At 51.2% G+C, this 27,906-nt stretch overlaps 1 protein-coding gene across 6 annotated transcripts; it reads right to left on the bottom strand.

The window, feature by feature from the left end:
• On the bottom strand, positions 1–27,883 carry ADAMTSL2 (ADAMTS like 2). 6 transcript variants are annotated; one of them, XM_074845910.1, is made up of 20 exons: positions 27,719–27,881; positions 27,411–27,502; positions 26,119–26,230; positions 24,935–25,077; positions 24,215–24,290; positions 23,705–23,807; positions 21,877–22,022; positions 21,652–21,775; positions 20,625–20,705; positions 19,487–19,662; positions 18,182–18,524; positions 17,103–17,484; positions 11,582–11,685; positions 9,581–9,707; positions 7,199–7,412; positions 4,783–4,938; positions 3,607–3,777; positions 3,304–3,480; positions 2,113–2,257; positions 1–871 (listed from the first exon to the last, which is right to left on the bottom strand). In XM_074845910.1, the coding sequence occupies exons 3-20, from the start codon at positions 26,227–26,229 to the stop codon at positions 753–755; spliced, it is 2,898 nt and encodes a 965-aa protein (XP_074702011.1). In that variant the 5' UTR covers position 26,230; positions 27,411–27,502; positions 27,719–27,881; the 3' UTR covers positions 1–752. The 6 variants fall into 6 exon arrangements, 5 of the variants coding, with proteins under 5 accessions (XP_074702011.1, XP_074702012.1, XP_074702014.1 ...); XM_074845911.1 differs by having other exon boundaries at positions 24,215–24,287; XM_074845913.1 differs by having other exon boundaries at positions 18,260–18,524; positions 27,719–27,880.
• Between the last annotated feature and the right edge of the window lie 23 nt (positions 27,884–27,906).

Here is a 27,906-nt window from a genome sequence, read left to right as displayed (position 1 = left end):
CCACCATAAATATGACAACTTTATTAAAATATACATATGAGTACAAATTAAGGATTATATGGATAAAGTTCACTGTCTGTAAACAAATATATTAAAAAAGAGCACGTCTTTTTTGTGATATAAAGTGCAGTTATGTTTCCATATTATATACAATATGTCAGCATTACGGGGCAGGTTGTAAGGACTATGGAACTAACATCTGATTATAAGATAAAATTCTCTGAAAAAGTATACACCTACATATTACAAAAAAAGGGCTCAGGCTCGAGTTCATTTAGCAAACAAAAATCAGCTTCCCACCATGTTAAATGCAGCTAACGAGAGCGTGCAGGTCTCGGGGATAAGTTAGGAGAGAGGCACTAACCCCGTCTGCGAAGGGAAAACTTGCACTTCAGAGTTCACACCTTCCCCTCGGCAACCCCAAACTTGCATAGAGGAAAGAAACCAAAAGGACGGGACCTTGTGAAACACGTGCGTGTGTCTGCAGTTCGGGGGAATCAAATATACACGATTTTATGTACAGCTCTGATAACGGGGGCTACCAATGTACAGCGGTAACGGCTTCGCAGCCGAGCCGTGCCGGCACCATTCCTCTACCCAGGAGAGGGACAAGGAGAGTAGTTCTGCATCGGTGAGGGGCGGGGAAGGAAAACAACCCAAAAGCATCCTTAACACCAGTCTGTGGGATGTGTAGTGCTTACTAAATGGTATACGGAGCCCTTGCTAAGGGAGGTGCTGGGTGCTGCCGGGTTCTAGGAGTGGGGTGCGCGGCAGGAGCGGCAGCAGGCTTTGCTGTAGTACCAGTGGCTGCACAGGTTGACTTTGATGGCCAAAGCGCAGTTGGTTCCTGCCTGGTCCTGGCAGCTGTCATCTAGGGGGTAGAAGGGAAAAGGCATTGATATGGAAAAGAAAAAAAATAAACCACTGCAAGCTCATGAGCTCATTTCCACCCCTCATACACAGCCTGCCCTAAACACCACAGGCTGCGCAACAAATGGAGCAAACGCCATGGAGCTTCTCCATAAATATCATTGTCAACCTAAGCAAAGGCATGAAAAGGTTGCCCCGACAAGGCTGACCCATTTCATCACACCTGGCCTGGGGAGTCTCATTTGGTCCCAGCCCTCAAGCTCTTCCCTACAAAATAGAGCTGCCCAGGGATTGCTGGAGCCACCAAGGGAGCCTGGCACTGAGCTGCCCCCAAGCCAAAGGCCTCCCATGGTGGGGCACAGAGTGACCCCACCACACTCACAATTTCTGCCCCAAAAAGGCTGTGTGAGAAAGGGAAGGGGATTCCAGCAATGTTCCAACAGGAGTTTGGGGCAAGTGAGCTGCTGGAGAGAGGGAGGGTGGCAGAAACTGCGGTGACACTCTCCCAGCTCCTTTCAGAGCAATATTTTGCTTCAAAGCCATAGGATTTACAGTTTTTTATATATATATATATACACACACACACACTTTTTGCTTAAAATCCATAGGATGCATGAAACCAGGCTCCTTGCTACAAGAGGACCACAAGGCACCTTGCTAGCACCACGCTGCATCCCGGACCCTGCAGGAGAGGTCAGCTGAGGGCACCCAGCAGGTCCAGAGCCGAGCCAAAAACCAGCCCCAGATCTGTCTCCCATTTTCATGCTTTTCTCCCACACTGTCCTTATTCCCAAATCCTATTAAAGAATTAGAACTGCGTGTTCACTAAAGATCACAGGGGCTTTGAGCCAGCAGATGAGTCAGATAACGAGATAGTTACAAATCCCACAGGACATTTGGAGACCAAAAATCATTAAAATAATGGCACAGAGAAAACTTCCTAGACATTAGCTGGAATCACACAGAAGCAGCACCTGAGTCAGCTATCTAAAGCTCCCTTTTTTCTTAAGGTCAGAGCATGCTTCTTGTGAACTCTCCCCTCAATTTAAGGGGGATACCTCCAGAAATAGCCATGCACGCTGCCCCATTACTTGGGCACAGAAGGAGAGCTGTCCCCTTTATGTCCTCCCTGGGGTGACTATCAAATTAGGAGTCGGTGGAAGCTAAGATGCTGAGCGGTGTTGTCTGGGGGGATCGGTGGAAAAATCAATGCTGAGGGGTGCTGCTGGCAGCATGGCTCACCTGGGGGCTCCGTGGGGCAGGGCTGCAGGTCACAGGTCTGTTTGCCCACCGGCTTCACCAGGGGGTCGCAGCCCCGGACAATGTCCTTCCCTTGGTAGCACTTCACGTCCCGCATCCTCACGCCGATGCCGCAGGTTTTTGTACACTGGGGAACAGAGAGAGGGGGTGAGGCAGGGATCTGTGCTAAGCCAGGACCTGCTAAAAAAAGCTGTGCTTGCCGGAGATGTCAGGGCAGGGGAGTGAACTCTTCCCCTGACTGAACGTCATGTCTGAGCCCCGCACTGCTGGCCTCTTGCTGTCTTTGGTGCCAGCACCATCAGCTGCCCACAGCAGCCTCTGCCTGGGGATACGTGGATGCGCTCCCATTCCCCAGCACCATGATCCTCCCACTGCCCTTTGCAAAAGGCCACAAAGGATCTGCCCTGGTCCATACGCTGCTCCGTGGCTGTGGCCACCCCGAGGCCACGGGACCCCCCACCAGCAGTCAGCATCTCTGGACATTGTTCAGTGGGTTTGCAGAGCTGCTCCTGGGCCCGATGCTCACTGCCTGTTGCCCTTTGGATGCCTCGTCAGGCTGGGATTACAGCAGGGCTGCTTTGGCTAATTATAGGCTGCAACAATGGTTTGCAAGACTAAACAAAACGAGGCGCCTGGAGCATGGATGAGGAGGGCTGCGTCAGGGAGGGCTTGCAGGGAGCTGGCTACTGCCCTTCACAGCTCCTTGCCCACGCTCGCTGGGCTCGTCCCCACGGCTGCCAAACCCTGGCTTGCCTCTGCAGACCACGCAGGGTGCTGGGGCAAATGGCGTCCCCAACCTCTGTGTCCCCGGGGCTCCATACACACCCCACCTGTGTCTGCAGGATAAGGGGCGAAGAAGGAAAATAAAAAGAGAGAAAAAAGCCAAAGCTGACCCCAAACACCACCTCTTATTCCTGTTCTCCCTGAGCACAGCCAGTCCCCATTGGCAGGGCAGGCTCTCTGCCCCAAGCTGCCCCCTGGGTGCTCCCTCAGGGGCTGTGTCCTGCAGAGATTTGCCCATCTCCTTGGGGTATTTTGCAGGTGGTGTAGCCCTTGGTATGAGGGGATGGGGCACGACACGCTCAGGGCAAGCGCATCTTGAGGGAAGGGCATTTTTCCCCCATCTCCCTTCCACGGATCCCCTGAGCTGCCCTCAGCTCCCTCCCCACTCACCTCTGACCAGGGGGTCGTGTACCACTTGAAGCACGGCCGCTCGAAGCACGTCGTCTCCTCCACGGGCTTCTTGGCGACATCGCAGTCAGCGGGGTTGCGGGTCTTGATCTTGCCGTTGACGATCTCCAGGCAGAGCACGATCCTCTTCTTCACGCCCCGGCCGCACGTGGTGTTGCACTGCGGGGACACAAGACCCACACACCCCTGCCTGACCCCACTGCAGGGCATCCACCCTCCACCACCCCCCAAAACCAAGCCCCGGCTCCAAGCCCTCCCCAGCCTGGGGCGAGGGGCTGCACTTACCCGCTCCCAGTCCTGTGCCAGCCAGTGCGAGGGGCAGTTCTTGTCCCCGCAGGGATGGATGGCCAGTGGCTTCGTCTCCAGGTTGCACTGCGACTCCGGCACCACCCGCCCGTCGCTGGTTTTGCAGTACACGTGCCGGATCATCCTGCCCTGCCCGCAGCCGCCGCTGCACTGAAACCGCACCGGGCCCAGCGGGCGCTCAGCGGTGGGGAGGGCAGCACCGCTCCATCCCCATCATGGGGACAGAGATGCCTCCCCGGGGCTCAGCTGCCTCCCCAAAATCATGGAGGAATTATTGGGGCTCAGATGCCTCCCCAACTCCTTTCCCCAAATCAGAGGGATTATTGGGGCTCACCGGCCTCCCCAACCCCACTTTCCCCAAATCATGGAGGGATTACTGGGGCTCAGATGCCTCCCCAACTCCTTTCCCCAAATCATGGATGGATTATTGGGGCTCAGCTTAAAATAGCTGCAGGGAAGCTCAACACATCCTTCCCCAGGCAGCCCCACCACAGCCAACACATCCTGTGGCCCCATCGCGTTGATGCTGAGCAAAACTCAGCATTTCTCAGGCCAGGCAGGAGGGGAAGCGGCAGAAGCAGGGAACCCCGGGGTGGCTCTCAAAGAGGTCAAGGCAAAGGGGACCAAGCAAGTGGCTGCAAATATTCCTCCCTTCTCCCTGCAAAGGGCCAGGCAAGTGCTGCCCCGAGTGCTGGTGGAGGCGGCGAGCGCTCCCCGGCGCTTTTGCGGCCGCTCTTGCGGAGATGCGCGGGGTTTCACAGCGCCGCGGCTGCCATGGAAACTACTTATTTTTAGCTGATGCTCATGTATCAAAACCTGGGTAAAAAATAGCTTGGGATGAAGGGGGGTCTCTGTAGCAGAACTGCGCAGGAACAGAAAAGGGGGGGGCGGGGGGGAGGGAAAAAAGTGGGGGGAAACCAGGAAAAAGGGGTGTCAAAAGGGAAAAAAAACAGGGAAAGTGGGGGGCAAAAGAGAAAAAAAACAGGGAAAAGGGGTGGGGGGGAAGGGTAAAGGGGCTGCCTGCAGGTCTGTCAGAGGTAGAAGCTGCCAGGGAGGATGAATCCAACCCCAAACCTCCCAGCGCCAGACCCAAGCAGGGCCAGCTGCAACGGGTCATGGTGGCCACTTGGCCGGCCACCCGCCATGGGGTCTCACCGGTCCCCAGTCGGAGACGGTCCACTGCCGGTCGCAGGGCGGCCCTGTGCAGTTCTTCTCGGCCAGGGGCCGGGCGCTGGCATCACACAGCTTCTCGTCCTCCGAGCAGCGGATGTCCCGGGTCACCACGCTCCGCTCTCCGCAGCGGGCTGAGCACTGCCGGGAGGGGATGGGGAGGAGGACAGTATCAGCAGGGGCCCCACACTGCTACGGGAACTAGGAGCTGCTTTCTGGGGGTTTTTTCACATTTTTAACATGAAACTCTAAAAACACACACTGACAACGCATAGGTGTCTAAACCCCTAGCGAAGCCGCCCCTCTTCCCCAAAACCCCTCAACGGCTTCAGCGATCAGGTTAAGGTGCAGGAGGGTTGTATCCTGCCCAGGTGCTGCGCAAGCTCTCTGCCAGGCGATGCCAGATGGTGAAAACCCAAGGCACCAAAACGCCTGATCAGAGCTGAAAAGTTTTAGCTGTCACTTAGAGACAGGGCGAGATCTCCCGCGCCTCCTTCCCAGGAACAGCCAGCTCCTTTCCACCTCTTTGGAGAATGTTTTCCCCAAACCGCACGACTGAGATTTTTATGCTGTGGATAAATTTGGCACTGCGCAGCCCAGTGACATTATTTAGAACTGGATTTGAGTTACTACAGTCTCACATACACACATTTGCTCCATGCCTAACGTAAAGCAGGGAGAAGTGTCAACAGCACAGCGCTCAGACGCACTGCGCTGATATGTTAATCCTCAGATCCCTGAAATGTGCTTTTTTTTTATGCCTATTCCCCAGCCAACTTGGCACCCTACTTCAGATGGGATCCAAATGAGATTAGCTTTGCTGCTGGCTAAGAACGAACTACTCCAGGACTGTCTCAAGCAATCTGTCCCTGACACATGCTGGAGAAGAATACGGATTTCTGTAAAATAAGCCACTCTGGTTTGCTACGCCGGTCAAAATAACGTGCCAGCACGTGCACAGGGAGCTCCTCTCTACCCAGCTGGGAAAGTCAAAACATCCTGCAACACCAGGGAATGCACCAGCCCCTCCATCAGCTCGAGGGAAACAACGCAGCCCAGCTTGCAGAGGAAAGGAGATATTTAAATTACAGCCAAGAAGCATTTTGGGAACCTCCCTGGAGGAAGAGTCTGATCCCTTGTGGTGTAAACCATAGGGTCGGTTTGCACCTACAGACAGCTTGGCTCAGAGCTCAGCCTACTCTTGCTTAGAAGGGGTCTGGGCTTGATTTGGGAGCAGGAACAACATCTGCTCCTTTGCCCAGAGTCAGCGAGAGTGCGAGTTCCAGCACACAAATGCTGTCACCATGGCAGGGGGCTGGTGGTGACACCCCAGGCGAGCTTGGAGACAGACCCAGACCTGAAATCTCACTCTTCCCATACACACCCACTTCCAGAAGCCATTGAAGAGGCAGGGCTGTCTCCTAGCAATGCAGGGGAGCATAGTTACACCCCCCATGTTTGCTGAGAGCCACGCTGGGTCCCCTCCCTGCACCACAAGTGGCCAGTCCAACACCGGTGGCAGCCAGGCGACTGACTTCCAAGCCACCCAATCTCAAAGCCCAGCCCCAGCTCCCCAGGGAACAGCACTGGTTTGGTCATTTCCATGGGTTTATGTTTGCAAGCGACGTGCTGGAACGCTGACTGTGCCTGGAAATTAATTCAAGGGCACGGGTCCTTTCACGTGTTCCCCAGCAAACCAACGAGCTAAAGCAAGAGCAGCACTGCACTGTTTCCAACTGCTTTAGGGATCTGCTTAAGGCACTGCTAGGAAAAGGTTTAATTCTGCAGGGGGTGCAGCAAAATTGGAGGTGAGGAAGGGAAGTTTATGGGAACATGATTCATGTGTGAGGTGGGATCTCCTCCCTGGCACCTTGTGGGAGTGAGTAGTGGTGGGAGGATCTCAGCCCCGAGCTCCTCAGTGGGCAATACCAGCACCTTTTGTGTGGTCAGACTGTGAGTGACTGTTGGTGGTGGCCTCTCCGTCCTGGAGGGGACCAAAGGCTTCGTTTTAAGAAAAAAAAAATTACTAGTGCATGTTGGTCTGCATGCAGCCAGTAACCCAAAAGGCAGAGTGATCACAGAATCATTCCGGTTGGAAAAGACCCTTGGGATGATCGAGTCCAACCCTCAGCCCTACTCTACAAAGTTCTCCCCTACAGGACATCCCCCAACATCTCATCCAAACGACCCTTAAACACATCCAGGGATGGGGACTCCACCACCTCCCTGGGCAGCCTGTTCCACTGTCTGACCACTCTTGCTGTGAAAATTTTTTCCTAATGTCCAGTCTGAACCTCCCCTGTTGGAGTTTAAAGCCATTATGATGCCATGTGATGGCCACAGATGAGTTTCAGTTGGAAAGAGTTGCTGGCACCCAGGCCAGCAGTCCCTGGGGACTTACCTCGGACCACTCGGACATCTCCCACTGGGGCCCGCAGGCCGGGTTCTTGCAGACCTTGCGCTCGTCTGGCCGGGTGATGTCCGCGGACTCGCAGAGGTCACTGTAGACGGAGCTGTCGAATCCCGGAGAGATCATCTTCCAGCAGCGGACGATGCGGAACTGGTAGCCTTCCCCGCAGGTGCGGGAGCACTCGCTCCAGCTGCTCGTCTCCCACCTGTGGAGGCAAGAGAGGCCGTCGCGCCGGGCACGGCTGGACCGGGGCTGGAGCATCCCACGGGAAAACCCTGCCTGCTCTGGGCTGGAGGGAGATGGCTGCGATAGGAACGCGCCGTCGTCAGGCTGCCAGAGAGAGGTTTTCCCACGGGATGGGATGTGTTAACGTATGGTGGTTTCACCCAGCAGACCTGAGCTCACGCCTGTGGCGGCGGATGCCAAAACCAGATTGCCAAGAGGAAGGAGGCGCTGGCACAGCGAGGCACGGGCCGGTACGCTCATTTCTCACCCGCAGGCTGCGCTCCCCAGCTGCGACCCCGCCCATGCCAGCACATTTCTCTGCCATACCTTTTGCCCACGTTTGACCTCTCTTTTTTGCCTGATCAGCTGAAGTATGGAGAGGACACAACCATCCATCACTCTGCAAATCCCAGCAATAATGTCACACAAAGCTGTCTGAGCCCCAGCGGGACAGACATTCATGTACCACTGTCATTCTAACTCCACTAACATCATGTGATGGGCTGGAAGAGCTGGGATCTGCTCTGAGACACTGCCTGCCCCTTACTGTCCCCTGCCACTACTGTCCTGACATTACAAGAGGGGAGCAGCTTGTAAACCAAGGGAAAAAAGACATAAAAAGTCAAGTTTTTTTACAGTACGGTAACATTATAGCAATTCTGAATTAAAGAATAAGCTAAAAATGTAAAAATCTAAATGATCAGAATGCACAGCTCCTCTGGACACCCACTGCTGCCACCCTCTGAGCAGGAGAGCCCCGTCCCCCGGCTGCACGCCGGCCTCGCACCCCAGGTGGGGCTCCAGGCACAACAAGCAGCCGTAGGGAGATGTCACACATTTCAAGGTGTCACCTAAATTCACAAGGGAGATGAAACCAAGGTCTTTCCCGTCCAGATCATGCAAAATTTTCTTAACGCTTTCTGTTGGAAAAGTGTTGCCAGCCCCAGCAGCACCCCGTCTGCCTAAGTGTTAGCAAATGTGCTCAGCTGCCCTGTCTGAGCTCCCGGCAGCTCCCTGGTTTACCCGCCGCCGAGCTGCAATCACCAGTAAATCACAGAGCAGCTCCTCTCTCTTACAGTGCAAGCCCATGGAGCTGGAACAGCACAACTATAAGAAGGGGCAGCTTTATAGAAGACCAGTGGGATAATCTAAACATGAAAAGAGCCCTAATACTCGTGCTAAAAAATTACAAAGTTAATGCAAATAGAGATTAACGTCCCCATGGCGTCTACGGAGCAGGTATGTTCTCAGCAGTAGCATCACCGACCTCCCCACACTTTTCTTGCCTCAATTTGCAGCCTGCCCTGTCTCTCAGCCTTAACATGAAAGGTTCAACGAGTTATTACACTGTGAAGGGGACATGCTTTCCTCCCCCGTCCTCCTTCACAACTACCCGAGGCCAAAGCAAGCACTCTCCAGGTGCCATACCTGGTCCCTGGCATCGCTCTTGCTTTGCGCTGTTCACAAGTGACACCGTTCCGGCTTTACTTCTCCCTTTGCCCTGTCCATAGTCTGACACCATCACAGTCCTCCTCCTTTCGACAGACCCCGGGTTGTCCTCCCCATAACTGCTGTTACTTGCAACAACAAGCACGGCCCGTTACAAACCAGCAGCAGAGGTGCCCTGAGCCATACAGCCTGGCTCTGGACTGTGGTCATGCTTTTCCAACAAAGAGCCACATCAGAAAGGAAACCTTCTGAAGGACTTCCAGCACAGGGTCCCCCCTGCACCAGCTCTTGCCCTGATACAAGCAAACCTCAGTGATGTTTAGGATGCCAAAGTGACCAGAGGGACGGATCCATGGCGTGGTTTGCAAGCCTGGCCCCTCCACCCAATTCACACGCACGTCCCTCCACACGCGGGCCGGGACAGGATACTGCCTGCATTGTCAGGAGCTGGACTGGATGGGAGCTCCACATGCAAACTCCGCCAGGATTTATGGAAGTTTTAACCTGGCAGCTTGAGCTACAGCACACAGGCTGCATCCCGGTGCAGCCTGGGCAGATGTAACTAGGGGAGGAGGGACAGGGGTGCTACAGGCCATCCCTGCTGCCCCCCTCCCAAACCCACGCCGACCCCCTCCCCCAAATAGATCCACAGCACAGAAAGCGCAGAGCCCCCCCAGGAGCACCCTGGCGAGGTGGTACCTTGGCTGGCACTCTCTCCCAGCACAGAACTCATGGATGGGCTCGGGACGGGTCATGGCATCACAGTACGTATCATCCACTTCGATCCCATCATAGCGAACACACATAGCATATGTGGACATCACTCCTAGTTTCAAAGAGAATACATACACACAACAGAGGATGCTTGGTGATTCTGACATCCAAACTTTTTTTTTTTTTCTTTTGAGCTGCATTTTCCAAAACTTCCTCCCAATGGAAAGCAGCACGCCAGACTTTCTGGCCTACGGGATGGATGCTGCTGGGAGGGGAGCACTGTGGTGGCCACCCAACCAACATGGCAGCACACTTGAGTTTGGCTGGCTCCAAGGGCGAGCATGGCCACCCCTGCCAGGGCTTGCCACCAAGATCAATATATGACTAACACGTTTTTATAGGAAACGCTCGGGGCCACGAGTCTGCTCAGCAGCTCCCTCCACCTCGCTCCATCAGCTCCCACCCTGCCGAGCTTGTGGGTGGAGGCAACAGAAAACAGCCCCCAACCCGCTCCATCCACCCACTCTCTCCTAAACACATGACACCCCGTTTGTGCCTGGGTGCTCCCCAGGTGCATCCAGCACTCCGGGCCAAGGAAGGGCTCCCAGGGGCTTTGCAAGGAGGCACTTGCCCCTCCTGCTCCCCCGCCACAAGCACAGGCAGCCAGTGTCGTCAGACCGAGACCTTTTCCCCCGCAGCCTGCCGTGCCAGAGTAAATGTTGTGAAGTCCATTCTGGGACCTGGCTGGGGACCAGGAGGCTGCTCTGGCTACAGGTAACAAGAATTGCAGCTCTCAGGAACATATGGTTTACATGAAACTAAAAAAAAGATCTACAGCTCTTGACATGGTATTGCTTCTCTGCGATATGTCATTAAGAAAAGGCAATGAGAAAGGAGAAATTTAAGTAAAATCTCTCTGCTAGCTGCAAACTAGGGCAGAGCAGCCTGGCCCGGTCAAGGGGGAAATTTGTTCAGAGAGGATTAAAGAAGTCAAAAATGTCCCAGAACACGTAGCTGATGAGATCCTGGGGAAAGGGATGGCTTGTGAAGCTCCTGCTGCCAGCATGTGTCTGCTGGACAAGAACAAATGCTTAAAAAATAAAATCCTTGCATTTGCTCCATTAAAAGATGTCCCTCAGACTGCAGTCTCCCCTCTCCCCTTTCCCTTCTTTCTAATTCCAGAAGGGCCACAGGATCTGGATTATTTCAGGGATGGTGCTGTTGGGGAGTGGTGCAGCCGAGCACAAGACCCACACGCATGCTTCATCACAAGTGATGGGCTTGCAGGGGCCAGGACCCCCTAACCAAGGAGTAAAGAAGAGAGATCAGCTTTTTGGGGGGCAAAAAGGGGGAATTTATGCAAAAAAATACAGGCTTGGTTTTGATATTCCTGGCATCTACGTCGCTGTTCCAGATTTACACCCTCGCAGCCAAGATCAGGCTCCAGGGTAGAAGGAGTGGGAGAAACAAAACAAAATCAAAAAGCCAAATGCTATTTTGTTTCCTGCCAGAGCTGAACAATCTTCAAAATTTCACTCTGTGAGGAAGCAGCCGAGCTTTTCAACCCCCTCTGAACAGTCAAAAAGGGGAGGAAAGAAAAAAAAGGAGGCAATATGCTGAGACTCAGCACAGGTCTGGGGATCCTGCCGAGCCCCAGCATGTCCCCCCTTGGCTGGGAAGTGAAGGCGATGTTCAGAGCTCCCCCAAGGGAGGGCGTTTTGCAGGACGGTGGACTTGCCAGGCACCAACACCCGGCCCCTGACACGCCTGCGAGCTCAGTGGGCTTTGCACGTTCTCGGCCCCCAGCTCTTCTCCCCGCCTTTGCACCCAGGCAGAGCAGATTTGGGGTCGTGCTAAACCAGCTCCAGAGATCGCGAGATCCCCTACACATCACCAGGTCCTTCCCATCCCTAACAGACATAAAAGTGACTCACACACCAGGTGATTTCAGCGGTTGTGCAGAATTTGGCTGCTTCTTATAACTACCTGTGGTACATGTAGAGCTGCAGGGTTCATGGGAGGAAAGCTTCCACCTGTACATGTCAGCAGCACTCACACCTTGGCCCTTTCTTAACAACTTCAATCTGTTTCTAGCGATAAGCAAACAAAAAAAAAAAAACACAAAACAAAACAAAAAAGGCATTTACAAGGCGAGCGGTGATAGGCCACGTCAGACACACACATCTGCCAGCAGGCTGCAGTTCGGTTGGGTTTGGGTTTGGGAGGGGATTTGCTTTGTTTGGCGGTTGGGTTTGGTTTTTCTGATTTTTTGGGGTTTGGTTGTTTGTTTTAATTGGTTTGTTTTGTTTCACAACATACCTGTCCTGAGCCCCAAGTAGAATCCCCAGCCCGGTTAGAGGCAGAGCTTCCACTGTCTAGAAATAGAGAGAATGGGATAAAAATACCCACAAGTAGAAACAGTTCAGAATTTAACAAAGTTTGCATTTTCTGCTCAAATACACCTGGCCCTCGGCATACAGTGACTAAAGGTGCAGTATCTCCTCCCCTGCATCTCCAGGGCCGGGCACACCGACTCGTGCTGCCCAATGCGGCAAAGCTTTAGGCTGCTCAAATCTCAGCAGCTCACTCCTTCCGAAAGCCAACACGTGGCACAGGAGTTCATAAGCTTGCTTCTCAAAGCACAATTTGCTTTTAAACACTAAGGCATGCCATTTGCCTACCCGCTGCTTTTGCCACTCTTGTTTTGTTTTGGTTTATTTTGGTTTATTTTAGGCAGGTAATTTGCATCTCTCATATCCACGCTGTGCTCAAACACGTAATGCCATCGGGAAAGGAGTAACGGAGTCAGCCTGGTGTACAAAAAAAGCATTTGTCAAACCAAGAATAACAGCTTCTCCCACTTCAGTGCATCCTACGTGCTGTGAGGTTATAACACATCAGGGATACTGCACCTTTACAACAAAAGGCTTCAATTCTGTTCTCATACATTTGTTCAAACCCTTGAAACAGCTACACTGAAATAGCGTACAAGGTTGTATCCTGACATCCAGTTGTCTCTGGCCTGGCGAGATATGCAGCTTGTATGATTTCTAGGCAGCAGAAGCTCTGAAATTGCCTTATTTAGTGGTTCGTAAGAAAAAGTTCAGGTCCAGTCTATCAAATCACCCTTTAAAAGGACACTGTCGAGAATCCAGCCGTTTCCTTTCGGACCCACCCTCCTTCCACCGCCAGCACTGAGCCTCCAGAAGGATTAAAAACAACAACAATCTCATTTTCCCTGTTGATTTTGCCTCTGTCAGTTTGGCAAATGGTCACTTCCTGCGTTTGAAATGGAACCGAAATGAATGTGACTATTTTTTGCCGAAAAATAACAACTCGGCTCACTATAAATAGTGCTTTATCTTGCCAAAACAGCTCTGCCTGGGGACCCGCATCAGCCCCTGATCCCAACTCAGCCCCGGCTGCCATTGGTGTGCTGCCTGCTGCCACCCAGCCAGGAGAGGGCTCACAAGATGACAGTTTTCAGTAAGACCCATTAAAACATAATCAACATCTGCTTTTTGCACTTTTAATTTGCCTGGAAAACAGGGTATTACCTAGATCCTCTGGGCTATACCCTGCTCTCTGAGGCTCCAAAGTTATCTTGTGACTGGGACTCCTCTCATTGAAAGGAGAAAATAGTCTTCAAAATAAGCTTTATACCACATCTCAGGACAGAAAAATCTTTCAACAGTGTCCCTTTAACGTATGTGAACCTAAATAAAAAGCTGCTTCTATGCATAACAAGGTCGCAGGGACAAGTTCTTTCCAGATAAATCAGAGACTTGGTCATAGGGCAGCACTCTTACCATTTCAAAGACAAAACTGTCATTTTGTTCTCCTCTAAATAGAAACAGCAGCACATTGTCCCACAAAGCTTGTAGGCTTTTTTCTTTTATTTTTCTTCTTTATTATAAGCTTTTATTATAAGAGTCAAGTATTTTCTTCCCTGCCTACACTTTGCTTCTGCTTTTCAAGCAAGCAACAGCACCAAAAACTAGCACCAGCTCCTCACCCCTAGCTGAGGTCTGGGCTGCCCATCTTCCTGAAACAATGTCTGCAGCAGAAAAATAATCCTAATAAGTACACACAAACACCACAGATTGACATCCAGAGTCCCTGGGCTCACATTTTTGTTTTATTTCAGTTTTTATTTTTGAGCAAAGGGGGAAACTCATGGCTCCTGTTGCAGGATCAGCCCTGGCTGCACACTACAGCATGGGCATGGGATGAAGGACAAAAGATGCCTGGATCTATCCTGGCATGCCATGGAAAGGTGTTAACTGCTCCAGGAGAGGAAAAACAGCAGTGTATCCCTACCACGGCACAAGAGCCACCCACCCATCCCAGTGGGGCTTGTTATCAAAGAGGAAATAACACACCACGCTGGTGCAACATGCTCCTATAAATGGATAATTCCATCCACACTAAGAACTATAACAGCTTAGAAAGAAATAAGATGCCCCACCTCTAACCAACGCTGTCCTGCGTGTACAGACTGGCTGGTTACAGTCTGCAAAGAAATTATCTTCCCTTGCTTGTTCATTCATGGGGAATAAAAGTGAGCAAAAAGCCCCCATCCATCCTAAACTGAGTCTGAAAAGGATTTGGGAGGTCTCAGGTCCAAGCTCCTGCCCAGAACTAGGCTGACCCCAGTAAGAGACTGGGTCCCACACGGCCTTGCACAGTCCAGTGTTGCCAGTCTCCAAGGATGGAGATCCCCACCCTGTCGCACGCCCCAGGGCAAGAGGTTTTCCCTTGTCCTCCATCACCATTTCCTTCAGTGGAGCTTCTGACTGTCCCCTTCAGCTCCCTCCCTCCTGGAGGAACAAGTCCAATCCCCAGTGCTCCTCACAGCCCAGGACATGCCAAACCCAGAACCGCATCCTGCTGTGTTGGGTGCCAGCAGGAGATTTAACCCTAGCCTCAGTAAGCTCAGCTGGGGCTCCTCATCCATCACTCCCGCCCAGGAGATACAGATTAGTGATTAACATTGTGATTGCAACTGGGCTTGAAGTAATAAATAAGAAGTTGGGGGAAGCAGTAAAGGCCTGGACACAAGCAGGCTGTCCCACCACAGTCCCTTCTGTCCCATCCCCTGGATCACCCACCTCTGCAGCCGTGGCAGAACAGCCAGACCCTGAGCCTACAGACATGTCCAGCTCTCCCTCCTCCACAAGTGCCCACACATGCAGATGCTCTAGTTGTCGATGACATTATGGGACTTTCTGAACTGCCGGGGAGGAAAGCAACGCCTCCACGCAGTGAGCGAGGCCTCTTGAAATGAGGTGCCAGTTGTTTTGTTGCCTTTTTCCTTCCCCACTCTATTTTTTTTTTTTAATAAAGTGACATGCCTCCAAACAGCAGGTTTCCTGCAGCCCAACTGCCCCACATCTGCCTCCAGCGGCCTTTCAACCCCCCACCACAGCCCCACAGCGAGGGGTGGAGACAGTGAGGAGCTGAACATCTCTCAACCCAGGCTATAGCCCCATCTGGGCTTGGATACAGCCTTTTGGCTAGTACAAGACTTGTTTGGATATGAACGTTTGGATTTGAAAAATTCATATTTTATTCTAGAGAGGGGGCTGGGGGAGAAGAGGGAACACTGTAGAACAAAACCAAGGGAAGAATGGAGGGGGGAAAAAAAAAAAGACAATGCTGGGTGGGTATCCTTTCTGAAGGGGTTTAAATCCCTGCCCTGTGTGTTCAATAAGTGCACAGCCAGGGATAGTGCAAGGAGCTTTTTAGCACAAAAGAAAGACTGCCCTGGAGCCACTGACAGTCTTTTGTGGTTGTCCTGTAATAGCCAAGCTGCTCTGAATTTTAAAGCATATAAAGGTCCCTGTATTCCCAGGAGGTAGGAAAGCACCAGCCCCGTTTAACAGCTACTGGGAGAGGTTTGGGGTACAGGGTGCCAGCCGAGGCCACCCAGGGAGTGTGCTGGGGACCAGGGGAGCCCCAGGGGACAGGGCACCCCCCCTTCCTCGCCCCCGCAGCACGGTAAGGCAGGGGAGCTGACGGGCTGCCCTCGCCTGTCAGAGTGCTAATGAAATGCTTGCTTTGGCAGCTGAAGGCAAAGTTTCCAAGCCAAGCCACGAGAAGAGATGATAGACTCAAGCCCTTGGCAATGTTTTAATGCTCATATCATTAAGAAGTTTGTTGATATGTTTGGCTGCACGGACATTTTCTTTAGCATAAGCTAGTATAAGTTCTGGGTAAATACAGCTAACTATAACCAGAGTGCATCTGCTCAGTGCTTTACATCTTCTGAAGCTCAGCATCATCACCCGTATTTTACTGGTGGTGAAGACTGGCAGGGTCAAAAGAGACTTTGACAGAAGAGTCAAAGCAGCAGAGCCAGGAGGAGACCCACAGGGGAGTCTTGGGTGCCGTGGACCCTGAACAAGCTGTGGGGGTGCACAGTGGGACCCCAATCCACAGCTGTGGGTCTGTGACCTGGATGACTCCAAGGCCCCAATTCCAGCTCAAGCTCTCCAGGGAGTGCTCTAATCTGTGGCTGCACACAAGAGGGCTAAATGCTGGTCTGCAGCAATGATCCCATCTCAGTCCCCATGCACTCACACTGGGAATGAGCTCCCACAGGCTGGGAGTAAAGGCTGCTCCCCTGACAGCCCTGGGGCACCTTGAAATGCCCTAGACACAGACTTGGGAACAAGCACTAGTCTGAGACTGCCTTTCACCCAGCCCATCCTTGCCTGGACAAACTCTGCTGCTAAAGATAGATTAAGCCTTTTTTTTACCTTCTCACTGCATTTTGTAACACTACCACTCCAAACCAGCCATTAAAAGGGATCCTGAAGTGACGGTCCTAATATCAATCAGTGAGCTGCCACTGGAGAGCTTTTGATATCCTTGTCAAAGCAGTGACTAATTGCCCTGCTTCTGCATCTGTCAGGGCAGCAAACCCAGGCTGTTTCTTCAGGCCCTACAGAGAAGCTCCTGTTGTCCTGCTCTGCTGCTCCAGCAGCAGGTTAAGCAGTCAGGGCCATGCCTGGGAGCTGCTGGAAGCATGTTCCTGCCAACTCAAGTGAGGAGGATCATGGGTGGCAGTCAACAGGGTGGGTAAAAAGGGGCCAGGTCCAACTTCTGCTGCATCAGTACTCGGAGGAAGAGGCCTGGGGAATCAGAGCAGGATGTCAAAAGGAAGAGGCTTCTCTATGGCCACGGCTCCAGTAACAAGCTGTGACAGGCAGAGCAATGCACAAGCTGACAGCCATCAGCATGGATTTGCCAACATCCCCGCTAAGGAGGGCAGCGAGCTTTCCTTTTGCTTAAATGCTCTCTTGACTTTCTGCTCCCAAACCTCTGGCCCTTCCTTCCAAATTAACTCCCAACAGAAAGCTTTCACATACATCATCCTACCCCCACTTACCTTCTGGCTTCCAAAGCAGATAGAAGCCATGCAATAGGGTCTGCATTGAGTACAGGGCTATTATGAGTCAAGAACAGCAATAAATAGGATTTACTATAAAGACATGTCTCCTACCTTGCTTTGTGGGTTCTGTTCCCTTGAGGGCTGGTCATGGTGACAGTGGCATTTGAAAACGGCGTCTCTGCAGACGTGTTGATGGCTTTGCCGTTGCTCAGCTCCATGTAAGTGCTATTAACGGTGTAGGTCACAACACCATCAGTGTCCTCGTAGTCAACATAGAGGCTGTCAATATGTGACCCCACAGAGTTGATTGGGTCTCCCTGGGCAAAGATGCTGTTCATGGTCATGTTGAGCACCAGCTCCTTGGAGTCTGAGGTCTTGTCCAGCAGCTTGTCCGTGATGGCGTTCTCCAAAAGGAATTCCCTGGAGGTGAACCTGGGGTCGAAGTCTCTGTCGTCATGGTCTGTCTGGTAAGTAGACCTGGTTACGTTTGAATCTAGATTGGAGCCAACAGGGGGAAACAACAGTGACAACCACAAAATGCATTCAGGCTGGGAGGCGAAAGCAGCCCGGAGCAGCGGGGGCACGCCGGAGCCTGAGCAGCCACCTGGGAGGTTAGAGGCGGGAGTTAGGGTCTTGGGGAGGGGGAATCTCATAGGGTTGTACCCCTTTGGGAAGGGTGTGCAGCTCTGTGGGTCTCATCCTGCTATTGCATGGCCAGAGGAGAGCTCAGCGCCTGCCAGCACTGCCCCAAGCAATAGCAGAGGTCAGAAAGGGAAAAGCCCTCCTGGCCCCAGAGCCCATGCAGCCATGCTGGGAAAGCACTCAAGACAGTTTGATGGTGGGATGCCCAAGGGACTGGAGTGGGAAGGAGGTTGCTGGGAGCTGTGGAGAGGTGGGAGGTGACAGATGATGTTGTGATGGGGAGCTTTGTGCACCCAGGGCTCCCTCCTGTCCTTGGCATGAGGCAAAGCATGGCAGGGCACCAGCAGGGAGACCTTACCCATGGCCACCCCCCCACCCGCCAGAAACCAGAACCTGAAGGGCAAAGAGGATTTATGAGCAGAGATGTTTTAAAGAACTTTCCAAGGTTTCCAAAAAACAAACCAGCAGAATCACCAGAGGTAGAAACAGAGCGTTTCTCAACAATAGCTCTGAGAAGCAGAACAGTGAGGCCCAAGTCTCCTCCTTACCTTGGGGTTGTTTGCCCTTCAGTTTTGGCTCACAGTCAATTGTTTCTGCTCTTTCATAGACCTCATTGGTTTCCTGACCTTTGCTCAAGTTTAAATCTTCCTCCGTGTCCTGCCTTCCAAACACCTGGTTCTCCAAGTCTATCCTTTCCCTGGATATTTTCCCAAAATAGGTTGCGTTCTGCTGGATAAAACCCAACGGCACATCTCCATCAAACTCTCTGCTTTCTTCACTATCTGACTCGGAGAAGGTGTAGTAGATGGGCTGCAGATTTTTTGAGTGTGGCTTCCTCAGGAGGGTGTATTCAAACGTGATGGATGGATTCTTGCCATTTTGATTCCAGACCTAGCAAAGAAATTATTAGTGGATGCAATGAATATACAGTATGCAAATCTTGTGATTCATCTCAAGACTTGAGAGTTGGTGAGCATCTACTTTGCTATTTCCAATCTGATTTCCATCACATTGCCAACTTCATACAACTGGAGCCCAGCACAATTTTCCAAGGGTTGTTTGGCAGCACCATCCTGGGGATTAGCCCCAGCTCAGGGACTGGGAGACACAGGTCACACTTCCTCCTCTGCTGCTGAGTGACCCGTGACTTGGGAGAACCACTTCAGAAGTTACTGACCATCACTTGCAAACCCATTTTTTTTGTGGCTTTATGAGGAGCATGCACATACCTCTTCAGCTAGAACATCCCCACTGGGGATGGGGACTCACAGCTGATGCACTACAACCTCTTACTGGTCTAATGCTTTATAAGCACCCAAGCAACCACCCCTTCCCCTTCCAAAGGAGCCCAGGACTACACGGAAGATGGCACGAGTTGGGGTCTGGATGGCTGCCCACAAGAAAATTAAATTACTTTTCTTCATATGCCTGGTTTTAGATGGTTTGCTTTCAAGAAAGAGTTGAGGTTTAAGTTCTGTGCACTTGTCTAAGCTATCTGGCCCAATTACTTATTTTTACTTTTCCTGACAGGTAACGGATAAAAATGCCAAGAAGTAGAGGAGAAATCCCCCCGCAGTGCCTGAGGCATCCTCTCACTGAGGCAGAGAGAGGGGTTACCATGCCCACGTTCATTACTCACAGCCCTGCCTGCATCCGAGAGCACTGACGCAAATAAAATAGGTTCATGCAAGGAACTGGGCACAGTCACTGCTCCCACTCCCCTCCTCAAGCTGCCCAGGAAAGCTGTGAAACCATGGCAGGACTCTGCTCCCACACCCACCACTTCCTTGATCCAACAGATTTTCCCTTCCCCATCACCCCCAGCCTTGCGAACTTGAAAAGTCAAAGCTCACCATTATATTCAACCCTTGATTTGTCGGTCCTTGTGCAACAATATACTCTATGCCAGTCTCATAAACATCCATGGGCCTGCGGTACTTGAACACCGTGCCTGCAATGTTGAAGTTCTTTGGACTGTCAACTTTGTAGTTCCCGTTGAAGAAATAGTACCCGGCTTCGTCAGCCACAGCTTCAAACAAGAGAGAAAGAAATCAGTGCCATCACATGTAAGAGCAGAGGTATGCAATATTGCCACTTGTTCATTTAGGGGATAAAATTATTAGCGTGTCACAGGAATTAAACAAGTGTTTCTCCTACGTTACAATGCATCCGTCACCTATTTCCAACATATATCACATGAATATATGCACAGAGTTCTGGGCCATGTGTCCCTCTACACTGCAAGCTCCTGGGAGTATGTGGTTTACACTAGTCCATGGCTCCTTTCACCCTTTCAGCACTATCACAGCATGAATGTTTAATAATCACAGCTCTGCAGGCAATAAGGAGACTGTCAGATGGCTAACAGCAACAGTTGGCTCCTCGGGAGCACCGACCCAGCAGTTGCCCCAGACAGGTCATCCAGAGCTAGCCCAGAACTGTACTAAATCCAGCCTTCCTGCACATGGCCACGAGCCTTTGAGGCAGCACAGCATCATGGTAGCAAGTGTGCTTCTCTTGGGCAAGTCCAGATTTTTCCACGCTCCTCCTGAGCGGCTCCGCCATCTCCATCATGAGATGGACAGCGTGGCCACCAACATTTCAGCGAGGTAACACGCAGGTCACATCTCCTTGGTGCTGTTGTCATGTGGCCATTGCACATTCCCCAAATGGAAGAGAAAAAAAAAAAATCAAGGGGATCACAAGAGAGGTGAAGTCACTGGGCTATCTGTGATCCGGCACCAGTATGTTTGTCATACCACACCGAAGTAGCAACAATATTGACCAAGAGTTTCTGCATTAAAGCAATAAATACAGCCCAGGTGCTCAGACTGCAGAGAGAAACACACTGGCTTAGACATCGCAGTTGTGATTTACATTGACTATGGATTTAGCTCATGTCTGCAATAAAACCACGTTCAGCTTCGCATTGGAAAAAGCATTAGCTAGTATAGCATGCATTCTAGGGAAGTACCAAGAGGTTATACACACCCAGAACATCTGCAGATTTTTTCCGTTCTACTATCTGGATATCCCTTGCTCCAGCAGGAATGTGCGTTACCAGAGAATAGCCTATGGGAAACTACAGATTAATGAAAGGAACTTTGTAACAAATAAATCGGAACTAAACACTCGGCAGTCAATACTGCAATATAATCAAGCATTCTGGCCTTGACCCAAAATTATTTTTAAGGAGTTATGGATTAAAAAAACCTAATGTTGATAACTGTTAGGCTGCAAACAGGACCTTGTTGATAATAGAAAAGAAAAATGTGTGAACTATCCATCCCAGTTTATGGTGGAAAAACACCGCCAAGGGGGGAAAAGGATGCAATCCTTCCATGCACAAATATCTTGTTTATCTAAACTGGTGTAAGAAAAGATGTCTGAAGAGTGCTTTGTTAGCTAAAGAAGCTGCCCTGTGGTTCAGTATCGAACCCTGTGCTAGCCAGTCTTCCCAAAACCCCAGCAAGAGGTTACAACTTGTTTCTCCTGACTCACCCAGTGCTAAGCAAAGGGAAGCGATGGGACAAGTCCTCCTAAGGCCTCTGAGGTTCCAACACCTTGCCTCATCTTAAACTGATCCGCAGAGAGCATTAATCATTATTCCTGAGTTGCACTGCTATGTTTAGGACAAGTAGGTTCTGTTGGTTTACATCACACTAATTTCAGAAACCCTGGTCTTTCAAAATATCCTTGCTTCCTGTTCTTACAAATCATTTATTTCTAGTCTTACTGGGTCATGAGAAAGAAGACTAAAATAGATGCTAGCCTCTTGCATAACCCATTTGCACCACTTGGCATCAGAGACCTCAGGCTTCTGACAAGAGCCATGCCAAGTTACTGGTTTTCTTTAAAGAAAGCTTTCCCTGCCCAAATTTACAGCTGGCATTAACACACATAGAGCATGTGGGAAAAACTAAGGCAGGGCAGTTAGTAAGAGCTGAAAGCAATTTACCAAAAAATAAGTACATTTTAAAAATAGCCCTTTGATACAAAAGGTCCCCAAAAGCCTTACCAAGATGAGAATTTCCTTTCCGGTAACTGCCGGTCACATGAGTGCAGCTGCTCCCATCTCCTTGGCAAACTCCACATTTATCCAAGGTGTGGGTGGAAAAGAGAATGCCATCGCATCCAATCGGCTAAAAAATTCACAAATAGAGTATTGAGGGTCAGGCAAATGTCGCACCCATTGCAATTTTCTGAATGCTACTAACAATATTTTTCTATAATGTTTAACAACCTCACATTTTCCAGACACGCAAACCCCTCGGAAATCAGTGTATTTGCAGGATGTTCCATCCCGAGCCTGAACCATTAATTGTCTCTGACCATCCACAGTGGTGCAATGGAGGTCACAGGGCTTGCTAGAAATGTGAACATAGTCATCTAAGGGGAAAGGATATAAAGATATATTCAAAACAGCAGAAACACAATCACTTTCATCCTACCAATGTCAATGAATCTCTGCCAAGCTAAACAGCAGCAGCAACAGCACAATTGCACAGCAGCCAGCAGTTCAGAAGCTACCATCTCTTGTGTTTCAGGCTGGACAGGAGATTGCACTTCTGACAGCCTGCCAGCCCACTGCTGCAAACCTTTGCACAGCCCGGCAGTCCTCTCTGCTGCCAGGAACAGATGCACCCAGTGATGCCATCGCTAACATCAGCCCAGGGGATGCACCGAAGCACTAACAGCCACTGATCTGTGCAAGGACTTGCAGTAGTGATACACGTACACATTACACAAAAAACATATGCATGTTCACATATCACCATTTAATACACGAGTTAGATTAGCGTAGGTACATTATTATCAATACATATACAAGTAAGACTATATTCAAAACCACAGCAGCTTAAAACATAAGAACTTTTCCATAAACATTCACCCAAGTTGGATTTAATTCGGGCTTTGCTTTCTGCAGGCAACTGGCTGGCTGCATCCACTGGCACAGAAGTCCCGTATTTTACAATATCCACAGGAAACAACTGACAAATTCATATTTGCATCAGAAACCCAACGCTAAATGTCGAACTCCTCCAGCTAGTGAGCGGTCATATACCCACTGGCCTGCGTGCCCAAGAAAGACAGCATCAATGTCAAAACATTATTCTGCAATTCCCCCAGGAGCCATGAGAACGCCTGCTAAAAAACAAAACAATTCACTGTAACTATTCTGGTGAAGCATCTTGAAGAGCAAATATGTTTAAAGAAATTGTCACCTTGCCATAGGAAAGGGACAAGAGCAGGCAAGTAGCTATAGCTAACCAGCCTGCCACGGGTCAAGTTCTACCACGCTGACCCTGCCAAGAAGGCTGGCGAGACAGGGGCTTGTTTCACATAAAAAAAGGTAACAAGTAATTTCATGAAGCGTAATTGTTCTTAGGTATGTGCAGAGACCCCTAAAATAAGAAAGTTGCATTAGATCCCATCTCTATTTTTAGACACCCCAATGGCACTGTGTATCTGAAGAACCAGCTCTCAGGAGCATCCTCAGTTCCCCAATAGCTCTAAAAATCAGTCATTGTTTCTGTTCAATGCTTGGTTTTGATGCGAGTTAGGTGCCTAAAAATTAAATAAAATCTCAGTTTCTGACTCCTAAGTTATTTCTGCAGTCCCTCATCGCTCATCCCAGATGACCAAACTGACTGACTGCATCTTGGTGACATTCAACAGAGCACATGAAGGGTGTGGGAGTGAACAAATGTCACCAAAATGCAACGCAGCCAGTAATGGCCCCAGCTCAAAGGACACTTGTTCGGGTGAGCCAGACTCTCCCTGACAGCACAGTCCACCACCCCATGCTCTTGCATCCTCCTCCAGCCTTTCAGCTCTCTGGTCCTCAGGAGCTGTGACCAACACAGGCTACAGCCATAAATTCACATTAATTTATTTTTAAGCTACCCTACAGCTGCAAAACACACCTTTGAACTTGGGAGACAGCTGATTGTGTCTCTGAAAAATCACTTTAAAACAGCAGAGGAGGAGCCTTCCTGCAGGCTATAGCATCATAACTATCAAAATATTTTGGCTAAGCATTATGAAACACACAAAGAATGTCTTGTTACCAGGATATAAAGGTTTCCATTGATACGTTCTGCCGTTATACACATGGGAGTTAAATGATGAACACTGCTCCTCTCGAAAGCTCCTTCCGTTCGCAGGGCACTCCTAGAATGGGATACATTAATATCCTGATGAAAACAAAATGCAGGAAAGGTTTCTGGCACATCTCGACAGGCTGCAAGGAGTGTTTCCATCGCCTGCCCCATCCAGAAACACATCCTCCTTCTCCTCCCACTGCCGGGGCAGCCAGGGGAAGTCCCCTCGGGAGATGGTACAAGAACCACCCGCCGGGTTTTATGGCTCCCAGTGCAGGTAAAAGGCCCAAAACCCCCACACAACAGTGATGGGCACCAAAGAAGGGAACTCCAGTTGCTTGGAGGGGCAACAGGGTGACAGCTACAGGACAAGTGGTGTCCCCTCTCCGAGGGGCCCAGGAATGCCATTGCATGAAGCAAGCATGACTCTCCACATTTCGTATCGAGTGTTCCCAATGAGAAGAAGGATATCCTTACTTGTACTTTGCAGAGCTGGTATCTTTTGGATGTTCCAGTGCAAGTTTTATTAGCCAGCCCACTCACTGACTTTCTTCTGAATAAAAAAATGATGGTTAGACAGCAGTCAGAAACCCTTCTTTTCCCTTTTTTAAATATATTTGTCCCCTGCTTCTGTAAGACCATTCTCCACATAGCAGAGCCTCAGAGATCTATCACAGTCTCACTGGAGACTTGAAAGCAAAGGTCTCTCTGGCTTTGTTACCTGCAGCATCAACTATTCTTATTACAGCATCCTAGGAGGTGTCATGGGGACGAGGGCCTGGGGTCAAGGCTTCCAAGGTGCCTTCTGGCAACCACACAGCCCGGACAGGGCAGAGCCATGCAGAGGGCAGCTGGGATCAGCAGGTCCCCAACCAACCCTGCACCACAGTGTCCTCACTGCTGCGCCCAGAGCCTTGAGAAGGGGCTTATGGTACATCTGCTGCCCATCTGCACTAACCCCCTCGGGACAAACCTCAGGGCCAGCACAGGAATAGCTTGGCTGGTCCTTCCGGCAGGGATGCCCAGAGCACGCATCCTCCTGGCAGCATGCTTGGGGCACACTTACCTTCTGCAACCAGCAGCGTTCGCCAGACAGCACTTTTTCACCAGTGCTCATCTACCGAGCGATGACCTTCGGGTTCAAGTCTACCTCCAGCAAGCTGGAGCTGCCCTCACCCTGGCAGGTGGGTGTCGTACCTCTGCCGCAGGCAGTGCCTCTCCTGGGACTTGACGCCTCCCCCGCAGGTCCTGGTACACGCCGTCCACTTGGTCCACTCGCCCCACCAGTACGCGGTGACGTCTGCCCCTTCCTCCAGGCTGTTGGAGGTCTGTGTCAGGTCCTGCTTGAGGCATCAGGCGAGGGGGGAGAGAAGCAGCAGTCAGCATCCACGTGGCTGGACCGAGGGCAACTCCCTCCCAGCCTGCCCTGAGCTTACAGGGCATTTCTTTCTCCCATCTGAGGTCAAGTCTGAGATTTCCATCTTGCAAGAAACCCTGCGTTTTTCCAATTGTGTTTTCATTACAAATTGGAATGAAATGGCAATATTTGGGATTCCTCGGGAAAGGAAATGTTCATTGTTTCACGCAGTTGGCAAAACCAAGCTCCCAAACAACCCTAAACCCTCCAAGTCTTTTGGTGCTCTCTGACTCTTGCTCCACTGTGAATTCAGGGAGCTGAAGAGCCAGTTGCAGCCCAAAGCTTCAGCAAACCCTCGCAAAACCACTCTGCAGTGGGAGATCACTCCAGTGGATGCTCGCAGGCTGGAGGAGCCCACGTGCTCTCTTTGCAAGCACAGGTTTGTCACTTCAAGAGAGCCCTTGACACCCCCACCTCTCACCCCTCGGCCACTGCAGGCAGCGGTGTGACCGTGCATCAGAGGGCAAAGGAGCTGCTCCACCGGCAGCGTCACCACCACACGCCTGCACTCAGTGAGGCGTTTGCGTCCCTTCGCAAGGGGCACTGAACCTCCTGGGGGGCCCCAGCTGCTGCCCATTGCAGGGGGAGGGATGTATTTTCCCATTCAGAATCACCTGCTGGTTCGGGGAGTTCTATTAATTCTGCATTTACTGGGAAAGGGATAATAATATTCCATGCAAAGTAAATGAAAACTCCAACCACTGTGGGGACCAAGGAAGCAGTGCTACCCCAAGAGCAGGGCATGGCCTTTCAGAGCCCTGGAAATGATCTGTGCACGCTCTTAGCCATGGAAGGTACAACTTAGGTCAAGCCCAGACCAAAGAGCTAAACCAAGCCACATGTCCTCACGCTTGCTGGAGACCTGGTGCATGCACAGACAGTTCTGCAAGTCCCAGGGGTTACCCATCCCAGACATCACACTATTTTAAAGCCCAGAGACCCCCCAGCAAGGCGACGTGCTTACCTGAGCTATCACAAAGACAACGTTGCCCACGAGGAGAAGGGCCAGGGTGCCTTTCAGCTGGGATCGTGCACTGATGGAGATGCTGCTCCACCTCCACTTAGGTATCTTCATCCTAGAAAGCAACCAAACACCATACTAAGCAGAACTCCCATCCAGCCCCACCTCCCATCGAGAGCAGGGGCTGCTTTGCAGCCTGGGTTACACAGCACGTGTCTTCTTCAGCATTCCCAGTCGGCTAAGTGACACCAACCACCAGTGACTGCAAGGGCCTGATCCTGAAGTTATATTTAATTAGTGGAAGCGTTAACGTGGTACAGGTTCACATCCCATCTTGGTGGCTATCTTCCAAACCACAGCTTTGCACGGGTTCCCAGTGGCTGCACCTGATACCACCAGTGCAAGCGGAGGCTCCAAGCCTGTCTTGGAAGAGAGCAGGGCTTACATCGAAGCAAGCGTTGAGCAAGAGGCAGCGAGTAACAAGAGGTGTCCCTGGATCCAGAAAAGCAGTGCATTTAAATAATTTAAATTTACAGAACTGCTCCTAGAACGAGATGAAAGGCTTCATAAACAAAAAAATGCAATTAACAGCCATTATTTTTCTGTTTGTCATTTGCTCCACTCTCGTTCCCACCAATTCCCAGGGAAGAAGCCTGTTCTTATAGAAACCACCCACAATTAGAGAGCAGAAATGAAGTATCCCAAGTGTCAGCCTTTCATCTCTTTCTCCATCTGCCTCATGAAAGAGAGCAACCCAGAATGGCATTTTCTTAAATAAAACCCAGCTCAAAACCACAATACGTTTTATTGTGAACCTCACTGCAAGAGCCAGAAAGGAGCAGGTTTCAGGAAATCATGCTTCCAGGCAATCAAAGCAGCTCACGTCTGTAAGAAAAAAAAAAAAAATTTCTCCCCTAAGCTAATTTCCCTTGAAAAGTAGCTAGACAGTATCTTTGGGAAGGAGGGAGGTGGGAGAGGTGCTGCTCCTGGGGAGAGGGGGCAAGACTGCAGACCTGCAACATAAAGAGCTTCTTTCCTACCCCTTTTTCTTCTTTCAAGAGCTTTTGTAGTAGTTTTGGAAATGCAGAATTGCCGGCAACGCCAGCAAAGCTTTTTGTATCTGGCTTAGAGAAATTACCAGAGGGCTTCCAGGTCCCCAACTCCGCTTTGCGATCGCCCCAGGGTAGAGGTCCAGCATGCAAAAAGAAAGACACTTTCCAAGAGGCAGATCCACTGATTAATGGAAGCGCAGAGCGCTTGGCTGGGGATCCCGGGGACAGGTGGCTGAGACTTGCCTTACACTTGGTTTTCATTAAGGCTTCCAGACACTTCTGACTCAAAGCCAATACCAGAGCTCGCTCAGAGTTTATCCTAGAGTCGGTCAGAGCTGCATGTTTAAATAGAAGAAGAATTAAAGAAGAGGAGGGGGGGATGTCGCCGACAAGCATCGCGGAGCCGGAGGGAGCCCCGCGGACCTGCCAGCGGCGGGGCGGGGGGGACGATGCCGGAGCGGCGGCGGCCGGGAGAGCCCCGGCGGGGCTCGGGAGCGGGGCGCGACCCCCCCGCCCCTTCCCCTTCCCCGAGGGGCCGGGCCGGGCCGTACCTGGAGGCGGCGGGGCCGGGCGGGACGATGCTCCGGGGCCGGGCGGTAGCGGCGGCGCGGAGGAGCAGCGGCGGCGGCGGCCCCAGACGCTCCCTCCCTCCTTCTCCGACTTCAAAGGGGCAGCCAAAAGCGCCGGGGCTTCCAGCGAGGAGGAGCCGCCGCAGTGGCTCCCCCCAGCCCGCGCCGGC

Source organism: Strix aluco, chromosome 20, assembly GCF_031877795.1.
Source record: "Strix aluco isolate bStrAlu1 chromosome 20, bStrAlu1.hap1, whole genome shotgun sequence".
Taxonomy (NCBI): Eukaryota; Metazoa; Chordata; class Aves; order Strigiformes; family Strigidae; genus Strix; species Strix aluco.
The sequence above is the reverse complement of the archived record's forward strand: the minus strand, read 5'-3'. Positions and strand labels throughout refer to the sequence as shown.